General features: G+C 32.0%; 3 protein-coding genes across 3 annotated transcripts; 2 read left to right on the top strand and 1 right to left on the bottom strand.

Annotated features, from left to right (window-relative positions):
* The first annotated feature begins 7,204 nt into the window (after window positions 1–7,204).
* Window positions 7,205–8,334, top strand: LOC109801440 (uncharacterized). The gene is made up of 2 exons (XM_020362507.3): window positions 7,205–7,419; window positions 7,517–8,334. The coding sequence occupies exons 1-2, from the start codon at window positions 7,360–7,362 to the stop codon at window positions 8,111–8,113; spliced, it is 657 nt and encodes a 218-aa protein (XP_020218096.1). The 5' UTR covers window positions 7,205–7,359; the 3' UTR covers window positions 8,114–8,334.
* A 2,993-nt stretch (window positions 8,335–11,327) lies between these two features.
* LOC109801537 (putative transferase At4g12130, mitochondrial) lies at window positions 11,328–14,103 on the top strand. Its single transcript, XM_020362631.3, has 5 exons — window positions 11,328–11,987; window positions 12,773–13,026; window positions 13,158–13,256; window positions 13,348–13,506; window positions 13,603–14,103. The coding sequence occupies exons 1-5, from the start codon at window positions 11,536–11,538 to the stop codon at window positions 13,845–13,847; spliced, it is 1,209 nt and encodes a 402-aa protein (XP_020218220.1). The 5' UTR covers window positions 11,328–11,535; the 3' UTR covers window positions 13,848–14,103.
* Window positions 14,104–14,794: 691 nt separating this feature from the next.
* LOC109799949 (protein CLAVATA3 INSENSITIVE RECEPTOR KINASE 1) lies at window positions 14,795–18,736 on the bottom strand. The gene is made up of 4 exons (XM_020360615.3): window positions 17,923–18,736; window positions 17,301–17,561; window positions 16,299–17,186; window positions 14,795–15,523 (listed from the first exon to the last, which is right to left on the bottom strand). The coding sequence occupies exons 1-4, from the start codon at window positions 18,338–18,340 to the stop codon at window positions 15,042–15,044; spliced, it is 2,049 nt and encodes a 682-aa protein (XP_020216204.2). The 5' UTR covers window positions 18,341–18,736; the 3' UTR covers window positions 14,795–15,041.
* Between the last annotated feature and the right edge of the window lie 2,640 nt (window positions 18,737–21,376).

Raw genomic sequence — 21,376 nt, 5'->3', positions numbered from 1 at the left:
TTGAATTAATGAAACGAAGTATCAAATAATTTTTAAATTTTTTTAAAATTTGTAGATTTGATTTGTGTATTAAGAACTTAAGTTTAATGGTTGGATCGTTGAGATTTGATGTAGAGTATGAGTTATTGAACAAAGTAAGTCTAAGTAGACTTATTACTGGAGTGAACGGATCCCTCCACACACACACATACACACACACACACATATATATATATATATATATATATATATATATATATATATATATATATATATATATAATAACACTAGTGTAACTTTTATTACATCGCTCAATAACTTTATATTAAATATGAATTTTGTAAATCCAATTGTTAGATTGAAAGTTCATATCACTTTATGTGCTTATATCAAATTTTGTTAAAATTGAACAATAATTTGAAGGTAATTTAAGAGTTCATATTTTAGTATATTTTAAAATGTATATATTACGTCAATTTTATTTTATAAGAGTTAAGTATCAAATCATCTTGAGTTAATATAAAATTTTGTGTATATATATATATATAATAATAATAATAATAATAATACTGGTATAACTTTTATTACATCGTTCAATAACTTTATATTGAATATGAATTTTGTAAATTCAACTGTTAGATTGAAAGTTCATATCATTTTATGTGCTTATATCAAATTTTGTTAAAATTGAACAACAATTTGAAGGTAATCTAAGAGTTCATATTTTAGTAATTTTAAAATGTATATATTACGTCAATTTTATTTTATAAGAATGAAGTATCAAATCATCTTGAATTAATATAAAATTTTGTATATATAATCTAAGAGTAAAGAACTTTCAATTTAACAGTTGTTCACATTTAATATAAAGTTATTGAGCGGTGTAATACTTACTAAAAATTACATCAATATTATTATAATCTTCATATATATATATATATATATATATATATATATATATATATATGTAAATTTAGAACCACGGTATTAGTTTTGGTCTAAAATGTTGATCACCACATATTAAAAAATTATAAAATTTCACTCACTTTTTTATTTATTTCATTTCATTTTTTTTTACATCACTTATCACATCTATCAATTTTTATTTGTTTACTTCGTTTTCTTTTTGCATTCTTCTCCAATTCATCCTAAATGTCACCCTTGAAAAGAAAAGAAAAGGAAAATACAACCCCCACACACACACACATACATATATATATATATATATATATATATATATATATATATATATATATATATATATATAAATTTAAGACTACACTAATTTAATAATTTAAAAGTGAATTATCCAGTATTGGTAATAAAAATGCTAAGAGTCTATTTACTATATTTTCTCTTTCTATTTTTACTTTTAATTTATAAAATATTATAAAATTAATTTATTTTTATTCATAAGATTTATATAAAAAGTAAAATGACTTTTTTCCCTTTGATTCCCGCAACAAATGATAATTTTATAAATTAAAAGTGAAAACGATAAATGAAAATAAATAAAAAAAGGAAATAGCATAGACTATTAACGGAATGGCTAAAAATCTAATTTGGTCCCTTATAATATTTTTTTGTTTCAATTTAGTCCCTCATTAATTTTTTGTCTCAATTTGGTCCCAAACTAATTAATTAGTTTCAATTTAGTCCCAAATTAATTAATTAGTTTCAATGTGGGACTTCCGTCCAAATTATTTAAACGGAGTTAATTTTTGGCCACGTAGATGCACACGTGGCATCCACGTGGATGAGAACTTTTTTGAAAACACCTGGACCAGACGGCCCGTTCTAAAACCAGAACGGGCCGTTCTGATTGCAAAATTAAAACACCACCAGTGACTCAGAACGGGCCGTTCTGGACTCAGAACGGCCCGTTCCAAAATTGTGAATAAAATATTTTTTACTTAATTGTGTTTTTTATATTATAATTATGCAATTTTGATATCTAAAGTTTTAATTGAGTAATTTCTGTCCTTAAAAGATTATAGTTGTGTAATTTTTGTCTCACAATTTTTAATTGAACAATTTTAATCTCTCAAATATCATAATTGTGCAATTTTAGTCTTTCTCATTAAAAATTTAATAATTTTAAAATTTTAATATATATATATATATATATATATATATAATGTTTTAAAATTATATAATTGTTTGTTTATTTAAATTAACGTATATTTTTTTAATGTATCAAATGATATATATTTATTATTACTAAATAAATAAAATTTATATATTATTAGTATTTTAATATTATTGATAAATTAATATTAATATACTTTTACAAAAATTATGCAATTAAAATCTTGGAGATCACAAAACTGCACAATTGTAATACTTGAGAGATAAAAAATGCAATTAAATCAATATTCTTGATTAATTTTATTAAAAAATATAATAATTTTGAAAAATATTTTTTTATGGTAAAAATTTTAAAATTACTTATTTTATAAAATATAATTGTCTTATAAATAGTAATAATTTTTTCTTTTTCTCTTTCTGTTTGATAAAATATTTAAATATCACTTTATAATTTTTTGCAACTTATTTAAGATTAAAAGAATAAAATGATAAAAATTAATAAGATAAACATAATAAAATAAAATATAAAAAATATTAATATATTTATTTTATTAGATATAATAACATAATTAAAATATAATTAATAATATATATTTTATAAATTTATTAATATTTTATATATAAAAAAATAAAATAAAACCGGAACGGCCCGTTCTAAAACCGGAACGGCCCGTTCTGAAACCGAAACGGGACGTTCTGGTTGCATTTTCGGTGTGTTAATTTTGCACCTTGAACGAGACGTTCCGGATGCAAAATTAACACACCAAAAGTGCACCCAGAACGGCCCGTTCCGGTTTCAGAACGGGCCGTTCTGGGTCCAGGTGTTTTAAAAAAAATTCTCATCCACGTGGCATTCACGTATGCATCTACATGACATCCACGTGGCCAAAAGTTAACACCGTTAAAGCAATTTGGACGGAAAGCCCCACATTGAAACCAATTAATTAATTTGGGACTAAATTGAAACTAATTAATTAGTTTGAGACTAAATTGAGACAAAAAATTAATGAGAGACTAAATTGAAACAAAAAAAGATTATAAGGGACCAAATTAGGTTTTTAGCCTAACGGAATAGCATGAAATTTCAGCTGATAATAGAGTTTGGAAAGAGAGTAATATATTACTAATATCCCACTAATTAAATACTCGTTATACAGATACACTTATTATCCTTCATAAAATCATCCTAATATCATTAAAAAAAACAAGTAATTAATTCTCTTTGGATCTTTCATTCTCATGGTAAAAAAGCATTATTTTACAATATGAGCACTCACTTCTTTTGAGAAAAAATCTCAAAGCAAGGAGATGAAATTTATCTTTTCAAAAAGGTGTCTTGTTTCATAATTTATACTTTCATGGCTAGTAGGTTAGTGTAGGGGTGTACAAAAAATTCAAATTGATCTGAACCGATCTATAATCGAACCGATTCATATTGAAAAATCCGATCTATTTTGAAAAAAAATCCGAACCGAACCACTTTGTAAAACCGGTTTAGTTATCCAATCCATTTTTACAAAGTGGGTCCGTTCGGTTCGGTTTGATTTTTTAAAAAAATTGATCCATATATGAGTAAAAAGTAGATAACCACACCGCACCGAACCGATCCAATTTCAAAAAAACCGATCCATACTTTAAATAAACCAAACTGATCCACTTTATAAAAAATGTATCGGTTAACTGATCCACTTTTATAAAACGGTTCGGTTCAGTTTGGATCGGTTTTTTCAAAAAAAAAATCGATCCATGAACACCCCTAGGTAGAGCTGTCAAAGTGGGCGGGGACCCGTGGGCCAACCCGGCCCACTTTGACCCGGCCCACCTAGGCTAAACTCGTGGTGGACCAGGTGGCCCACCAACCCACCATTTTTTTTTAATAAAAAATTAAGTATGATTTGTAGTTAATTTTGTATGATGGTATATTGAAAATTTTTATTTTAGACTTTTATCATGATTTGTATTTAATTTTGTATGATGAATTATGACTTATAACTATTAATGATGTTAATTTTATGACTATTATGTTAATTTATAATTAATTTTAAATTTTAAATTTTGTTGATAATTTTTTTTTTAATTTTTGGTGGGCTGGTGGGCTGGCCCATATAACCCACCAACCTGTGGTGAGTCGGGCCGGGCCAAATTTTTTTTTTTTATAGAAAATCACAAGTAGGCCGGGTTGGGTTGACTCGTTTTTAAAGTGAGTCAAGGTGGACCAGCCCACATGAACGGGGTTTGCCCATTTTGACAGCTCTACCCCTATGTTAGTGTACCTTTTGAACCATTCAGCTGTTCGTACAACTTACACAAGGCATATAAGCTGAAGACACGGTGAAAGAAAGAGGCACAAAAGCTCGAGCAAGGGTTTAAATTTTAAAACTTACTATAAAACTTAGCTCCACTTTGATGATATCATAATTAAAATTTTATAAATAACATATACTTATATTTAATATAAATCTTATTAATATATATTTGTATTTGTATTATTAAGATGAAATTTTAATTCTAATTAAAGAACAACACTATTAATCTTGTAATTAAAGATAGATTTTGTTTCATAACTTAATTCTAAAATAAAATAAATAATAATTAAAAGGCATATAATGTAATATTAAAAATATTTTATTGTATTAATTGATAGATTAATTTAAATTAAATTAAAAATTTTAATTTTTTATCTTATTTTTTATATTTATTTTTATCTTTTATTTATTAAATTATTTATTTTATTATAATATTTGAATTAATTTAATTCTTTAAAAAATATTTATTTTTAATTTTATAACACGATTCTGAATTAATTTTTTATTAATTCATTATATAAAATTTGTAGTAATAGATTTACATACATAAAAGCTATAAAATTTAATTATTATTTAAATATAAATAAATTATAAATATAATAAAAATTACATATAAATAATTAGATATTAGGATCGGAAATCAAACCACCACACATATATATATATATATTGTGTTAATGAATTAAATGTCATTATAATAGTTTATGGACAGACGAGAGTTTTAAATTGGTCAATAAAGTCCGTCTACAGTAAATGAGTTATTCACTTCCCAACTCAAGAAAGTACACGATACCAAATAGAAAAGAAAAAGAAAAATCTCCACGGCCCACACGCAACAAAAAAGAGTTTTTCCACCGTCCCACCTTAGCCTCCTTCGTAACAACCATTTCTTTGTTTCCTTTTCCATTATACATTTTTTTTTATAACTGAATAAAATAAAACATTTTAAAATTATTTTTCAATAAAAATATGCCTACAAAATTTTATTTTGATTATATTCCATTACAACAATAATCGATTATTAAAAATAATCTATCTTTTTAGAACCTTCCCAAACACAAGTGTAGGTTGAGAAAGTAAAGTGATGTACTTTTTCTCTTGGCGCGCATTCCGCAATGCGAAGTGAGGCCTACCATATATACCATTATATTATGTACAGTGACACGACCATTAGGATTAGCCTGGTGGTTGGGTGGGGAGAGATTGGATAGTTAGAAATATGAGAACTTAGGTTCAATCTTTATTACGACCATCTTTATAATCTTTCCTAACTTAAAAAAAAAAAAAAAATGTACAGTGACACAACTGCGTTGATAGTCAAATGTTTTGCATGTATCTACGCGCATTAAGAACTTGAGGCAATGCATCAGTCATGACTCATGATTCATGAACACCCATAATTACCACCCACACAAATCCGTGAACCATTAGACATGTTACATGCACCAATAGCTACTTGCTCAATTTGTTTTGACCCAATAACCTCTCTTGCGTCTGGATCAGGGTCATTGACAGGCTGGCACCAAGGAACCCCTTATTATTGAATTAAAATTAGACAAATAAATTTTCTGAGTTGCGCTAAACACTCTCTTAAATAAATTTTGTTCTGTTTGATTATGTCATTAAAAATTTGGAGATTAATAAAATCCGTGATTCACTCGTTCTCAATTAGTTGGTTATATTGAATTTCAATTTAGGCGTCGGCTTAGTTGGCTTACATTACTGGGACAAACGGAAGGAGAAGTTGAAATTAGCAGAAATGAATACTATATCATGTGAACGTACGTACGGATAAGTTTATGACTTGTTTAGAGTTGGAAAGCATGCCGCCCACTATTTATTGTTATGTTCAGGTCAAAATAGTCTCTTTTCTTTTTGTCATTCATTCATTCTTGCCTATTAACGACTGTTTAAGGATACTGATTCAAATCTATTTAATAATATTTTTATTATAAAATATATTAATTAAATATGATGAGAGGAATATGAGAACCTAAGCGCTGACGTTAATTAATTAACATCTTAGCCAACATTGACCTTATTGTTTCTTCTACATGGCCAAATTTAATAAGATGAGCAATGAAGTTGTTTATTCGTAAATTGGGTGCTTGCTTCTTTTGAATAGGACTAGGACTTGGCTCAAGTCCTATTCATTCATTAGATAGTTCTGAGTTATTAATTACGGATGCAGTGATCTCAGATACCCCATGACAAGTATTTCTTTCTGGAACTATTTTAAACGGTCTCCATCTGACCATTTTCCTTCTCCATCATATTACTATTTTCAATGTCTTGCATCCTACTCCTTCTGGATATTAGCTATAAAATAATAATGTATCAAAACGATATCATTTTTAAAACTTGCATTTAATACGAGAAATTGTAAGAAAAAAATTTTAACTCCCAAATTATTCGTCAAAACTAATTTCCAAAACAAAATTAGATATTGGAAAGTATGATCACAGTCATTACTTATAAACATAAAAAAATATATATATAATTAAAATGTGATAATTTCTGAAATATGTGTTTACAAAAAAAGAAAAAAGAAAAATAGTTTAGATAAAGAGAAGGCGTAATGAATATGAAGAGAGGGAGGTTTGATATTTTGTTGATATTTTTGATGGCATTGGCCAATGAGGAGAATGGGCTTGGTCCACAAGGGTAGAATTACAAGTAGAAGAAAAGTGGCACTAAAATCTAAAACCAGCAACAACATATATTATAGGGAATGAAAAAGTTGGATAGTGGGAAATAGGAGTAAAATAGTAATTGTGATTGGCACGTGGATCCACCGCTACCCGCACCGAGAAAATGAGGTGTGAGTGTAAGGTAATAAGTTTCTTGGTCTTGGGAGCGCTATCGTAATCCAATACCAAAGCATGAAATGTCAACGGTCTCTATCGCGCACATAAATTAAATCCACACCCCCTTTCCAAACCCAGCACTCACACAAACACGCACATCACAATTCACAACAAATATAATGAAACTATCTTGGTCACCGGAGAGAGCCTCCAAAGCATACATAGACACAGTCCAATCCGTAAGCGCCAATTTAATTTAATTTAATTTGATTGTGTTCCTCGTTGTGTGTTGTAATAACAAACATGTTATGTTATGTTATGTTATGTTTTGTGCAGTGTGAGGTTTCCCGCGAATCAGGAGTGGCGGAGTTTATTTCGGCGATGGCGGCGGGGTGGAACGCGCAGCTCATAGTGGAGACGTGGTCGCAGGGCGGGGTGATCGCCACCAGCGTCGGTCTAGCAGTGGCCAGGCGCCACACGTGCGGGAGACACGTGTGCGTGGTGGCCGACGAACGCGCCAGGTCCGAGTACGCCGAGCGGATGGGCGAGGCGGGCGTGGCGGCGGAGATCGTGGTGGGGGAAGCGGAGGAGGTGATGGAGGGTCTGGTCGGCGTGGAGTTCTTGGTGGTGGATGGTCGGAGGAAGGATTTTCCGCGCGTGGTGAGGCTGGCCAAGTTGAGTAGTAGGGGCGCGGTGTTGCTGTGCAAGAACGCCACTTCTGCCTCCAAGGCCAAGGGCTTCGTGTGGCGGAGCCTGGTGGCACAAGCGCAAGCTTCCAATTCCCGCCGCCTTCTTCGTTCGGTCTTTCTTCCTGTTGGCAAGGGCCTTGACATGGCGCACGTCTCTGCCTCCTCTCACGGTACCACCTCGCGACATAGATGGATTAAGCATGTTGATCAGCAATCAGGGGACGTGCATTTTATTCGAAAATGATTTTTCTCACCCCCATTTGTAAATACACTTTCCATCATCTAGTCTTTTTTGTATATCACAAAGTTTAAGGTGACAAGTATTATTTCTCTTCTTATTATGTATTACAAATCATTACATTTATTTCTTTATTTTAAAAACTCCATCTGAAAGATAAACCTTTTTTTTCAATGCCTGTAATGAAAGCATGCCCTTAATAAAATCGCCTACTTAATATATCTCCATTTATATATTCTATTTGTTAGAAAGTTCATCAGAGTTGTTACGTGCTATTTCGAATTTTTGTTATTCCTATTTGGACTAGTCTTTTTGGCTATGGATTAGCTGCAGTCAAAGTGAGAAGAGGAGTGGAATTTCTGCCCTTAATTTTATTTTTCAACCTTCATAAAATTAATAAAACATGGGGGAAAAGATTTCAATCTTTGGATCATGTCATGACTGCAGGTTGGTATCAACTACTTTGCGGATCTTTCCAGCAAGCTTCATGCACGAGTTCTGCTTCTCGAATGCATTGCATACCCGAGAATTTGTACCTCGGTGCTCGCAGGTCGCAGCACAGAGAAGACACTAGAAGTGAGACTGGGCGTAGTTAGTGACAAGACTAATTGACAATAGCATGTACTAACTGGGAACATGAAAGAGTAATTAATACTGTTTTGAACGAAAAGAAAATCAGACAAATTATTAATAATGATATACGAACCATTTACTATGATTTCCGAGAAACACTGAAATTTATAGATCTTCTCTTTTTTTCTAATTTTCACATAAACAATAATAGAATAACACATGTATTCGATCTGCGTTGGTGTGGTTTTCTATCGTTAGAAATTGCAGAACTCAGCATGAAATACAATTATTGTGACTGAATGAACTTAGCAATTAGACACTCCACCTACATGGTTAATTGGGGTAGTTAGCTTCAGTTTGTTAGGATTAGTTAGTTCATGCTTATCTCATAAATACATGTTGTCTTCAACATCTTTTCATTCAATCAACAACAATTATACACCCTCCCTTTTTTATTCATAATCATTTTGTCAGAATTTGTCATTTTTTTTATTGTTATTTTACTAAAATCAATGACTTATTAATTTTTTTTCTCGTTTTTACCCTTAATAATTAATATATATTTATTGAACAATGTGCCTATTTATTTTTAATGTTTACCTATTTTTTCACCAACTACCTATATAAAGTTAATGTTACATTTAAAAGAACAATACGTTTCCAATGAAATACTATAAAAAAAATAGAGGGTAATAGAATAGAAAAGTAAGTAATAAATATTTTTAAAAATTAAAATATCAATCATTTTCTTAAATTTCGTACAAAACCTTAAATCGAATAAAATACGGAGGAGTATTCATTTAATGGAGGCTCACTTCTTTACTTATAGTAACTCTAATTAATGGTTGACTTTATCAAGCTGGAGCACATACCAGTACATGTAATTTTCTCAAAATTCTAAAAGCATCTTTGACAAATGAATCGCAAGTATCCAATAACAAAGAACTTGCAAAAATAAAACAATACCAAAATTATGTCTTTCATTGATATTAAGTAGCATAGTGAACGTTGTTATTTAAAAAGGAAAAAAAAAACGATGACATATAATGAAGTTAGAAATTAAAATAAGTTTCATAAGATCAGAATTCGCAAAATGCTTATAATTTTAGATATTTTTTTGACAGCATTATTTTAGATATTAATTAAAACGGGTTTATTTGTTGGATTTTCAATACTAATTAAATCCAACTTATGAGGCTGTATTGATTCATTAAAGACATAATGTAATGAGATGTTAAGACTTAAGACTATCCTTCACAGTTACTCACTCACTAGGGATACTTAAACCCATGACCTCAATCAAATTGATCCCCTTGCTAAACCAAGTAATTATCAAGAAGCCAAAATTTATAACTGATGATAACTAAACAGCAACACACCAAATTAGATTTTAAAAATCTACAACCCGCTAAAAATTTAGTCCATGCCTCACTTTCGCTATTGTCAATAAATTTAGTTCATGAAATAAACTCCACCAATAAATTCAGTTTCAAGTATTACAATAAATCAATTAATTTAGTACTATTATCAATTTGATCCTTGGTTTTAATAACCATTAGCCATTAATTTGGTCTTTTTAACATTAAAAATAAAATTGATTAATACACAAAAGTCAGGGACTAAATTGATCAACGCACACTAAATTTAAAAACCAAAAATAAGTTTTTGTTGCTAAAGTTAATGATCAACTATTGACATTTTTTCCCCACAATTTTAACAAGTAAAATTATTGATGATTATAATTTCAAGGATTGATATAATGATTTACTCAAATGTAAAGATACAACTTTGTTTTCTTCGGAATTCTCAAAATCACAAATAGTTTAAGGAGTTGTGCTCGTTACAACAAGCTTCATGGAAATGTGGAGTTCATCAAATATAATAATATGAATAAATAAGCAGCCAAGGAGGCAGGTGGAAAGGGTACAAAGTACAAGATACCCACGACATCTCAACAATTTTGTTTTTTTTTCAACGTGTGCTGTATCTCAACTTGATTCTCAAGCTAATACAGTTATTTTTGTCATTATTTTAGCAATTTTATTTCATATCCTTACGCCGTATATTGTCTGCATTTGTTATTCATATACGAGCAATCATTTTCTTCTTAAATGGATATCGTAAGCTGAAACGAAATCGAGTCAATCACTCAACTTCACCTAACCTGAAGTTTGATTTACATTCAAAATATGGCTATCTACATAACTGTAAAGTTATTAGAGTTTACAATTAAGCAGCTTAGACCCATATGTTCAACTAGAATATTAACACAATTGAGAATCTGATAATGTCGTGTTTGTAGCCGCGTGATGAATAGGGTACACGACACGAGGGAGTTTCAAAGGGCACGTCCACCAATACAGCAGGATCAGCAAATTGTACTTTTCCCGTGAATTTAAAGCACCATGCATTTTTATCAGAGAACCCTTGGGCCACAATGGAGGAGTTGCATAGAATATTTTTTTATGATATTGGACTTAAAGTGTGACCTACTATTGGGCCGGCCTGACCAGACTCTGTGGGCCTGATCATCTTGTGCACTACTGACCGCTCTTACAACGCCAAAGAGCAAAATTGAGATAACCAACAGCATAGTCATCTAGGAGAATCTACATAGTTACAGGGGGAAAAAAATAAATAAAAAGTGTAGCGCGCCACGCAAAAAAAGAATGCAAGCGTGGCGAAGTTGAGTAGCGAGGAGCGGACGAGTGGATGTGGATCCCCTCACACGTCTTTCATCGAACACCTATCCATCTCTAACAACGTGTCAACCCGCCAACTAGCCACGCATCCAAACCTTCCCAACGTATTCTCTATTTTCTTCTTCTCCATCTTTCCCCAAAGCAGCACTAGCCATGAATCGCGTAGCATTGCCCAAATCCATTGCCCACCGTTTCAGATGGAAGCAATTCAGTAACCGTTGCGAAAGCCAGGTCCAAAGCGCTGGGCCCGTAGCCTCTCTCCTCAAGTCCCGCTCCGTTATACGGTTCCGCGGGCCTGACACCCTCAAGTTCCTCCAGGGCCTGTTGACCAACGATGTATGGAGGTTGGGTGAATCCATTGGTGACAAAACCGAAAACTTGCCCACACCCAACGTCCCTGCCACCTCGGTTCCTCCTATTTATGCTGCGCTGTTGACTCCTCAAGGGAGATTCCTCTACGACCTCCTTCTCTATAAGCCTCCCACGTGCGACACCATGCTCGATCACACTGGCTCTGGCCCTCACTCCCACACCGATCAACCCTTTCATTTGTTTGCTGACGTCGATGCTTCTATCTTGGATGAGTTGTTGCAAACCTTCAACAAGTCAGTTCACTCTTCCATTCATTCTTTTCGTCCCATTACTTCTATTCTGACTTACTTCCTCAACTTCACCTTTGTCAATAAACTATTTTGGTGATTAGTTTTTTGAGGATAATATTAGAGTTGCTAAAAAATAATCAAATACAAGCTTAGAAGGCATTTTGAGAGCTATTCAATTGAAATTAAAGAGTTAATTTTGAGAGCTACTCAACCAACTGGAAATAAAGTGCTTTTTTTCCCCCACAGAGAAGTTCAAAATCTCTTCTAAACAAGCTCAATGTCTAACATCTCAACTTGGGGACAGTCATTATCTTCTACTTTAATATCATGTTTCAAGTTAGGAATGCACTGGGAACACTCAATATAGAATGGCATGCACTCTATTAAAGACTTTCAATTACGAAGCAAGCATGGAAGAATGATTTTTGTATTTACAATATAATAAATGCTCTGCTTGTATTTCCTTTAACTAGTGCCCAGCAGTTGCCTTGAAGTTACAGCCGTTAGACATTAAATGGTATAGAAAGATTTCCCTTGCACCAGGAACATCTATTTGTCTCTCTAAGCGTGGTCATGTTACGCTGCATATGCATGTTATAAAGTCTGATTAACCAACCGTTAGCCTACACAGAGTAGATTGTTTGGCTTGCCTAGGCATCTTGTTTTTTGATGTGATCAGAGCAAGCCAGTTCGTTGCTTGTGCTTTTTAATTGAAGTTAATCTTCTTCCTACTCTTGTTTTATTGGTTTTTATTTCTGAGCGGAGACATTAACATTTTAGTGCTACAGATACAGGTTGAGGTCAAAGGTTGAGATTGATGATGTCTCCAGAGATTTCTCGTGCTGGCAGCGATATGGTGCTGGCCTTCCTGAGAAGTCCTCACAAGTAGAAGAACCAGAAGCAGCCTCTGTTGGCTGGGGTGCTGGTTTGGATCGTACTGCAATGTCTTCTTCACATGGGAGTGATCATGGGTGGCAATGGTTTAAGGATCCCAGATTGGTCTCTCTTGGTTTTCGAGGAATCTTCCCATCAAATATAACTCGTTAGTTATCTATTCTTTGGCTGCTAATAAAATTTGTGTCTAATATTTATTGTTGCAATCTTTTACATTATTGTGACAAAACTTTGGATCTTTAGTCCTGAAAGAGTCTCCCTCATCTCTACGTGTTTCAGCACCTCTAATTGAGGTTGATAAAGAGACTGATGAACAGAATTTCCTTCTATGGAGAATAGAGAAGGGAGTAGCAGAAGGATCAACCGAGATTCCAAAAGGTGCATGTTTGTTTCCTTGTAAAAAGCTCTTACTGAGAAGAGATCTTTCGGTGAGTTGTCTCAAATATCTTGATTAATTGATCATGTCCAGGTGAGGCAGTACCGCTTGAGTATAATCTTGCAGGTCTAAATGCAATTAGCTTTGACAAAGGTTGTTATGTCGGTCAAGAACTCATAGCCCGTACCCATCACAGGGGGGTGATTAGAAAGCGGATAATTCCTCTAAGATTTCTCGATAATGATGGGAAAGGTAATATGCTCCTCTAAGGAGTATGTGGCTTCTTTAGTATTATATATTATATAATGATAGTGATGTAACTGAGCCATTCCTTTTTTGCTATTCCAGAGTTAGTAAACAAAGTTGTTCCAGGCTCAGAAGTAATGAACACTGCATCCGGCAAAAAAGCTGGCATAGTGACTACTGCCCTAGGATGTCGTGGGCTGGGGCTCTTGCGACTTGAAGAAGCTTTAAAGGGGTCGAGTGCTTTGTGCATTCAGGGACAAGAGGATGTGAAGGTTGTCGCCAGTAGACCAGATTGGTGGCCTTCTGAATGGCTTCAGGATCATGGACAGCATGCTGCTTTTGCCTAGGATTCTCAATGCCGTTCAAAGGGCAAGTATTTATGAACAATTTTGTAGGTGAATGAATAAATTTGTAAATGGGGCGTTAATATAATACTAATATGCTTCCAATTTGTGGATTTTCTTGCGGAATGAGTTTTATTTTATTGTAGTAACGGTAGTGTGTACCATTTTTCCTCCACAGAACTCTTTCCATAAAACAATTTTGTCTTTCACAAATTAGGAATGAATCATGCTATACTCTCTTTTTACGTGTGCAAAACAATGACAATTGTTCCAACCATTGCAAACCTAAAAAATTGTGCATTTTTTTATACATGAAAATGATATGTATGGGAGATAATTTTGTTTGAGGAAGATAAAAGTCATATAACTATCAATGGTGACAATTTTCTTAATTTTCTTGTTGAGTATTTTCTTTTGGGTGACAATTTTCTTTTTGAGTATTTAAACTAGTTTTATGTTCATGATTTCACTCCAGATTGTTGATTAAACTAAAATAATAAGGTGTCAGTTGATTCATGTGTTGGGCTTGGGTTTTATCGAATGATAATGCAGCCGAAAAGCTGTATAACATTGATTAATTTACATAATCACCACCATTCTTACTTCATCACTAGTGAGTTACATTAGCGGTTGATGTTTGACTATGGATGGTAAAATCTCTAAATTTTAAAAATTAGAGAATTATATTTGTGTAATTAGAAAAAAGAAGACCAGAAGTATAAATAAATCCATAACAAAATGGGATGTAAAATAATATAATAGATAGGTCATGTGGGAAAATCCAAATCCGTGTTTTCCTATCTGTTCTTGCAGGAACATAGACAAACATTTTATGTTTTTATATTCCTCACTTATACAAGTTTGTGTCTATCTAGACATAGCTCACTGTAAAGTGTAAACCAAGTTTCTCGCAGCATCTTGAAGAAAATGTCTTTCAAGCTATTCAACAATAAACCAAGTTGTGCTCTCAGATCATTATCTCAGGAAACCCTTTAATTTACAATAAACTGAATAAAGAACATCCTTCAACTATACCAGTTCGTAAAAACAGGACACGGGTCCATTTAGATCCACAATTATTTGGCAATGGCTAGTTTAGATAACTATATATATGCTCATGGAAATAAATCATGTATGAAACCCAACTATGAGGAAATGTTTAAACGTCCCCTAATACCAGTAGAAAGTAGTAGATGATTATAAATGAACAGAAAACACGTTAAGCTCCTGAATCACATTCACCATGGTTGGTCTTTGGTCAGGAAGCTCATGCGTACACTGCATTGCAAGCTTTGAAAGCGTTGCTGCTTCAAATTTAGAATATCTTCCCTTAAGGTTTGTGTCAACACAATCATCAAATCTTAGAGACTCAATTGCCATCCGTATTGAACTACCAATTGTCGTCTTGCCAGATAGAACTTGAAGAATAATAACTCCAAATGCGTATATGTCACTCTTCTCAGTGAACCGTCCAGTAGTAATATATTCGGGAGCTAAGTATCCCATTGCAGCACTTACTTTTAGAGCTGAGAAAACAACATCATCTGCAAGAATCTTAGGTAATCCTGCATCCATGATCAATGGGTTGAACTGGTGGTCAAGGAGAACATTTTCTACTGAAATATTCTGGTGAACTATTGTAGGTTTGCTTGCTTCATTGCTATGCAGATATCCAATACCTGCTCATAAATAAATAGCAGATATTAAACAAAAAGAAGCAGATATATCTACAGTTATAAATATCTGATGCAGCATGTCATTCAGTTTTTCCTGAATTTAAGAATTCTAAGATTCTCGATTATTTGAATAATTACATTGTATTATTAGTCTCCTCCAATGTCCATACTGCAAAATGATTATTGCTGGAGTTTTTTGTCTGTTCTAATTCATTTGCAGAAAGGATTGGCGGAATTTTCTTTTTGGCTGGAAAATTTTCTGCTGTACCATATGTTGTACCATATGTTTCTTTTTGGTTCCTATAGTAGTGAACTCAATTTTTTTAAACAAGATTTTGGATTCAAATTTTGTGAATGAAAAAAAATGTAATTAAGAGGACTACTAAAAATAATCAGTCAAATTTTCTAACATAAATTAGTTATTAATAAAATTGGTGAGTATTTTGTACTAATAACATAGTTAAAAAAAGAAAATAAAAATACAGAAAACTGATAAGGGAAAAGTCTAGATATAGACAGTATTGATAGAATTGTTCTGCGATCAAAATCGTCATTTCGTCTTACAAATGTTGCTTTCATTTTAGGAGCTAAAATTGGCTGCAATTATTGAGATCAAAATCGTCATTTCATCTTATAACTATAGCTTTCATTTTAGTGACTAAAATTGGCTGCAATTAATGAGATGAAATACTGATTTTGATTAGATAACAACACGAATACCACATGTGATATTGCATTTAAGTTCTACTGAATAGGTAGGTAATTAGGAACAACTAACCCTTTGCAATACCCTTGATGATAGAAACTCTCTTGGACCACTCAAGTACATGGTCACTTCCATCTTCTATGTCAATATATTTAGACAGGTTACCCATGGTGGCAAAGTCATAGACAAGGAAACATTCACCTCTACTCCTCGAGCAACAAAAACCTCTCAGTCTAACAAGATTTTCATGTCTCAGAGAGGTTAATAAGTTCAACCCCTTTACAAATTCAGCTTCCTCGGTTTTGCAGCATGTCACACTGATGCTTCTAATAGCCACAAGAGAACCATCTCTGAGAACTCCTTTATAAACTGCTGAGAATTTGCTCTTACCAAGTAAATTGGCTTCCGAGAGGTACTGTGTTGCAGATTCAACCTCATCCACATTAAACCTAAATTGATTTAGATACTCATTGGATAACCCACCAGCATCAGCATTTTGACCATTAGACAATGGATCCCATCCACTATAATACTCGATATTAACGAGTGCAGATGGACTTTTTGTGTAGAACTCTTTAGGCTGATCAGAACTAAGTTTCCCTTCACAAGAAGAACTTGAGGTATTACCAATCCTCTGCTTTTGACGGCGGTATCTGAAGAATGTCAAAAAACCAGCACATATGAATGTGAGAGTAATGATTATAGCCCCTGCTGTGATGACAGTTTGAGGAAACCTCTTTGATTTTGAACAATGGGTCTGATCACAATGCAACTGAACATTTGCTGGCTCTGGGAGAGCCTTTGAAGAATTACTACTTTTGGGTTGGTCTCCATCTGATGTATCAATATGGTTAACGTTTAAATTTTGATCTTTGTTGCAAGCTCTCAGAGTAGAAAATCCAACACCACATAAACCCGGGTTGTTTGCACCTTGGAATCCTTCCCCAAGTCTCTTCAATGCTTCATTTTCATTTTTAAAACTTTAATCAGTATAAACAGTGCCTAAAATATACAAAGAGAAATGCTAGGAAAATAAGTAAATTTTGCTGCAAAGAAAGGAGGATAGAGGCATACCCGAAGGAACAATCCCTGATAAAGAATTGTTCTGAATGTCTAGAACTTCCAAATGTTGAATATGTGCTAGTGTTGCCGGAATTGTACCACTAAAATTGTTGAAGCTCAAATTTAGCCTGCTTAGCTTCTCCAAGTTCCCCAAGCTAAGAGGAACTTGACCAGTAAACTTGTTATATTGCAAAGCAAGAGTACTAAGCTGCTTCAAAGAACCTATCTGTGTAGGTATATTTCCCACCAACTGGTTATCTCCCAACTGCAGCACTAACAAAGAAAGCACACAGACCTATTAATTGGGTTCACTTCAAGCAACTTACATAATTACCACCAGCGATTAGCATTTAGCAGCTAACTGATATGATCTAAGCCAATTCTTCAATTGATATGCAGCAATAGAGGTATCTTGTTCATCAAAATAAAAAAGGTTTACTTGGGTACAAATATATAAGAGCTTTCGAGATACTCTACTGAAAACAAAAACTTTTTATTTTTTTTAGATAAACTTTCAAAAACACTTCTAAAGTTGTATTCAAACATATTCTTAAACTAACAAGTAACAACTTATCTTGTATCATTAACTCACCGAGGAAACTTGATACCAATAGATTATATTGTATTTAGTTACCTTGGAGACTAACCATGTTGCCGAGATCAGGAGGAATAGTTCCAGATAAACTGTTGACGTTGAGATAGAGCTCAAGGAGATCAGTAAGATTTGAAAAGTGTGGTGGTATCTCACCAGAAAGGTTGTTGTAATGCAAGTATAACCCTGACAAGCATTTGAGTTCAGCAAGTGCTGGAGAGAGCCATCCTGAAAGACCCTTTCCCTGCAAGGAGATGTTGACTACTTTTCGATGCTGGTTGCACGCAACCCCTTCGAACAAACCACTGCATGGATCACCATCACTGATCCACGAGCTAAGGATCTTGCCCTCCGGGTCCAGAGAGGACTTCAACCCCATCAGAGCTCTAAGCTCCGCATTCCCAATAACCATTTGAGGAATGAGAAATGCAACCAGTGGAAACAGATAGAGAACTTCCATTTCTGGTTTTGGAGTGAGAATTCTCAGAGAGAAGAGGAAGGAGAGACCTCCGTGTGAGGTTTTTATTCTATGTTGAATAATCTAAGTTTGGTTTTTATTCCATGTTGTTGGTCAACTTGTTAGTGTGGAATTTTGTTAGTTAGTGGATATAGATTGAGAAGAAGGTGAGGGGGAGAAGGATTTTCAAAGAGGGTGCATAATTAATTGATATAACTTTATTGAGTTGCTGACAGTGAGAAGCAGGTTGGTTCACATTGAATCTGTATGAGATGAGAGGAGCAGGTTTTTGGGGGGAAATAGGATTTTAATCATAACATGTATGATAGTCGGCGAGGATGACTGCCACTCCTTGTGACAACATTTTGTATCGTCAAATTAAAGTTTGAATAATGATGTGGGTATTGCGGTCCCACAACCTTTGACTATTTCGTCACCCAAAAACAATGAACATTTAAGTACTTTAGTTGCAATATTAGTGTCTGCTATTTTTCTCTAGATGAAATGTGATACGGAGAACATATAAACGTTGGATAAATAATAGTAACTAATGTATCAATGTCAAGATAATACCTAGAATCAAAACGTTGTTATATCTTTTTCTCTTTCTATATTACCATTTAGTAATACCTAGAATCAAAAATCATTGTATTTGCACTCAAAACTCTAAAATGTATCGATTCGTCAAGCAAATGAACCTACCCTGACCTAACTTTTGGCACCTGTAGGTAGAACTTACCGCTAGCAAAGAAGGAAATATGAACAAGGAACTCTCAACAAATAAAAAGTTATGAATTACTTATTAATTTATTAAGTGTGACAAATATTAATTTTTTTAACCTTATTTTTTAATATAAAGTATGATGGATTTTGTTGAGTGTAATAAATATTAATTATATATTAAAGAGTTGACAACTTAACCAGACTTTCTTTCAACTTTCAAATCTCAACTACGTTCCAACCTTTTAAAAAAAAAAACCTCTTTGACAAAGTTCTGCAAAGGACAAAAAGATAACTGTTTCTGGGTCTTGGATTCTCCTTAGAATACAAGAAGATTAATACGAGACATAAACATTAGTTAGAAGTTTTGAATTGCATAATAATATATTAATAATACTCTAAACAAAATGATGTTAATGTTTATTAAAAAATATTTTTAAATTAAAATGCAAGTTCTTATACGATTAGAGAGATAAATGATACTTGTTAAAAATAAGTTACGAACTCGAGTTAAATTTTATTATTAAAAAAGTTAATTAATGTCCTTAAATTTTATGCAACAATAAGAGAAACATTAAAAAAAATTAAGGACCTAAATTAATTTATTGGATCGGAAATGCCGTAAAATACCAACACAGGACCACACCCTAATACATGTGGTGGGTTGTAAAAAAAATATGATAACCTATAAGCATTGAATGGGATGATATCAGAAAATGAAGGTCAAAAAATAGTAAAATACAGACATTTTAATTTTTGTCCTTGATCATTGAAAGAATTTATAGCTACCGCAATGGAAGAAATATTTTTTAAAAATTATTTATGATTAAATAGATATCTAATTATATTATATAATTGAACCTAAAAGATTATGTGTGTAGATATGTATATATGAACATTATCACTCAAATCACACTTTAGAAAGTAGGTTATTTTCATTGTTTGAAATGGGTAAAGCCGAGGGGGACCAGTTTGTCATGTGGGATCATTTTTAATGGTCTATACTTTTTGTTTTTTGTTTTTGGGTATATCAACGCTCCACTTTATTAAATACCTTAGTGTATCATCAATCAAATTCTCCATTGTGAAGAAAAAGTAGTAGACGGACCCTCTCAATTAAGAGTATGAAAATGATGTATCTGATTGAAGCATGATGGCACCTCTCACAACCTTTCCACCATTCTCAACTTGATTGAGAGAAATAAACTTCGGCATTCATCTACGTGAACAATATGATACTATCCTCGTGTTTTGAAAAAAATGCACAGTTAGGTATTTATATATAAAAATAATAATTATAATACGAATTCCATTTATATGATTACTAACAAATTTATGAAGATTATTTATCAGTTTTATATTTATATATAATTTGATATATTTAATTATTCTAATAAATATATAAGTTATTAATTTTTAACAAAATGGCAGTATTATTAATTAAAATTTTGTTAAATATAATTTAAATAATAATTATTATAAAATTTAATTAATATTTTAATTATTCATGTTAATTCATAATTAGATAACAACATAAACAAATATAAAAAAAAATCTTTTTTAATATGATATTGAGATCCTATAACATTATATGCATATTGAGAAAAAAAAATTGACACCTTTTTTTATTGTAAATATTTTTGGATAAATAAAAATAAATAAGTGATTGATTTGATCGATAATATACATCACAATATAGAAATAAAAAAGATAGAAATAAAAAAGATGTTGCATGTAATTTTGTTTTTTAAAAGTCATTTAAATGTTTGAGAATATGGAAATGTAAAAAAAATATAACTTATGCATACTATTTATAATTGGATTAATTCAAAAATATGATTACTAAAATTTAATCTTTAAATTTATCAAAAAATTATTTTATAATAATTTTTATAAAGAGAAAAAGTAAAATATGATGGTAAAAAACTTAATATGTAAAAAAGAAATGCTTGACTTATACCTCTTATTTAAATTAAAAAAAAATAAAGATTTACTTTAACCTACACTTATTATTGAATCAACTTTTATCCCTAATTGTCTACCATGAAATCTAATAATATTTACATGACCTTTTTTTACTCATTTGATTAGTTATTCAACTTAGTTGACATTAATGTCTTAAAAAAAATCTTTTAAAATAAAAAAAATCTCACTGATTTTGTTAAGTTAAGTTTTTATCTTTGATTAGTTGATACGTGGAATTGGACATCTTTTTTTTTATATACATGTATTAAAATAACACATAAATATAATAATAAATCAATAAATTTATTATATAATTCATAAATATATATATATATATTAAATCAATGTTTTTAC

Source organism: Cajanus cajan, chromosome 11 (assembly GCF_000230855.2).
Source record: "Cajanus cajan strain Asha chromosome 11, NIPB_CcT2T_4, whole genome shotgun sequence".
In the NCBI taxonomy this organism is placed as follows: Eukaryota; Viridiplantae; Streptophyta; class Magnoliopsida; order Fabales; family Fabaceae; genus Cajanus; species Cajanus cajan.
The sequence above is the reverse complement of the archived record's forward strand: the minus strand, read 5'-3'. Positions and strand labels throughout refer to the sequence as shown.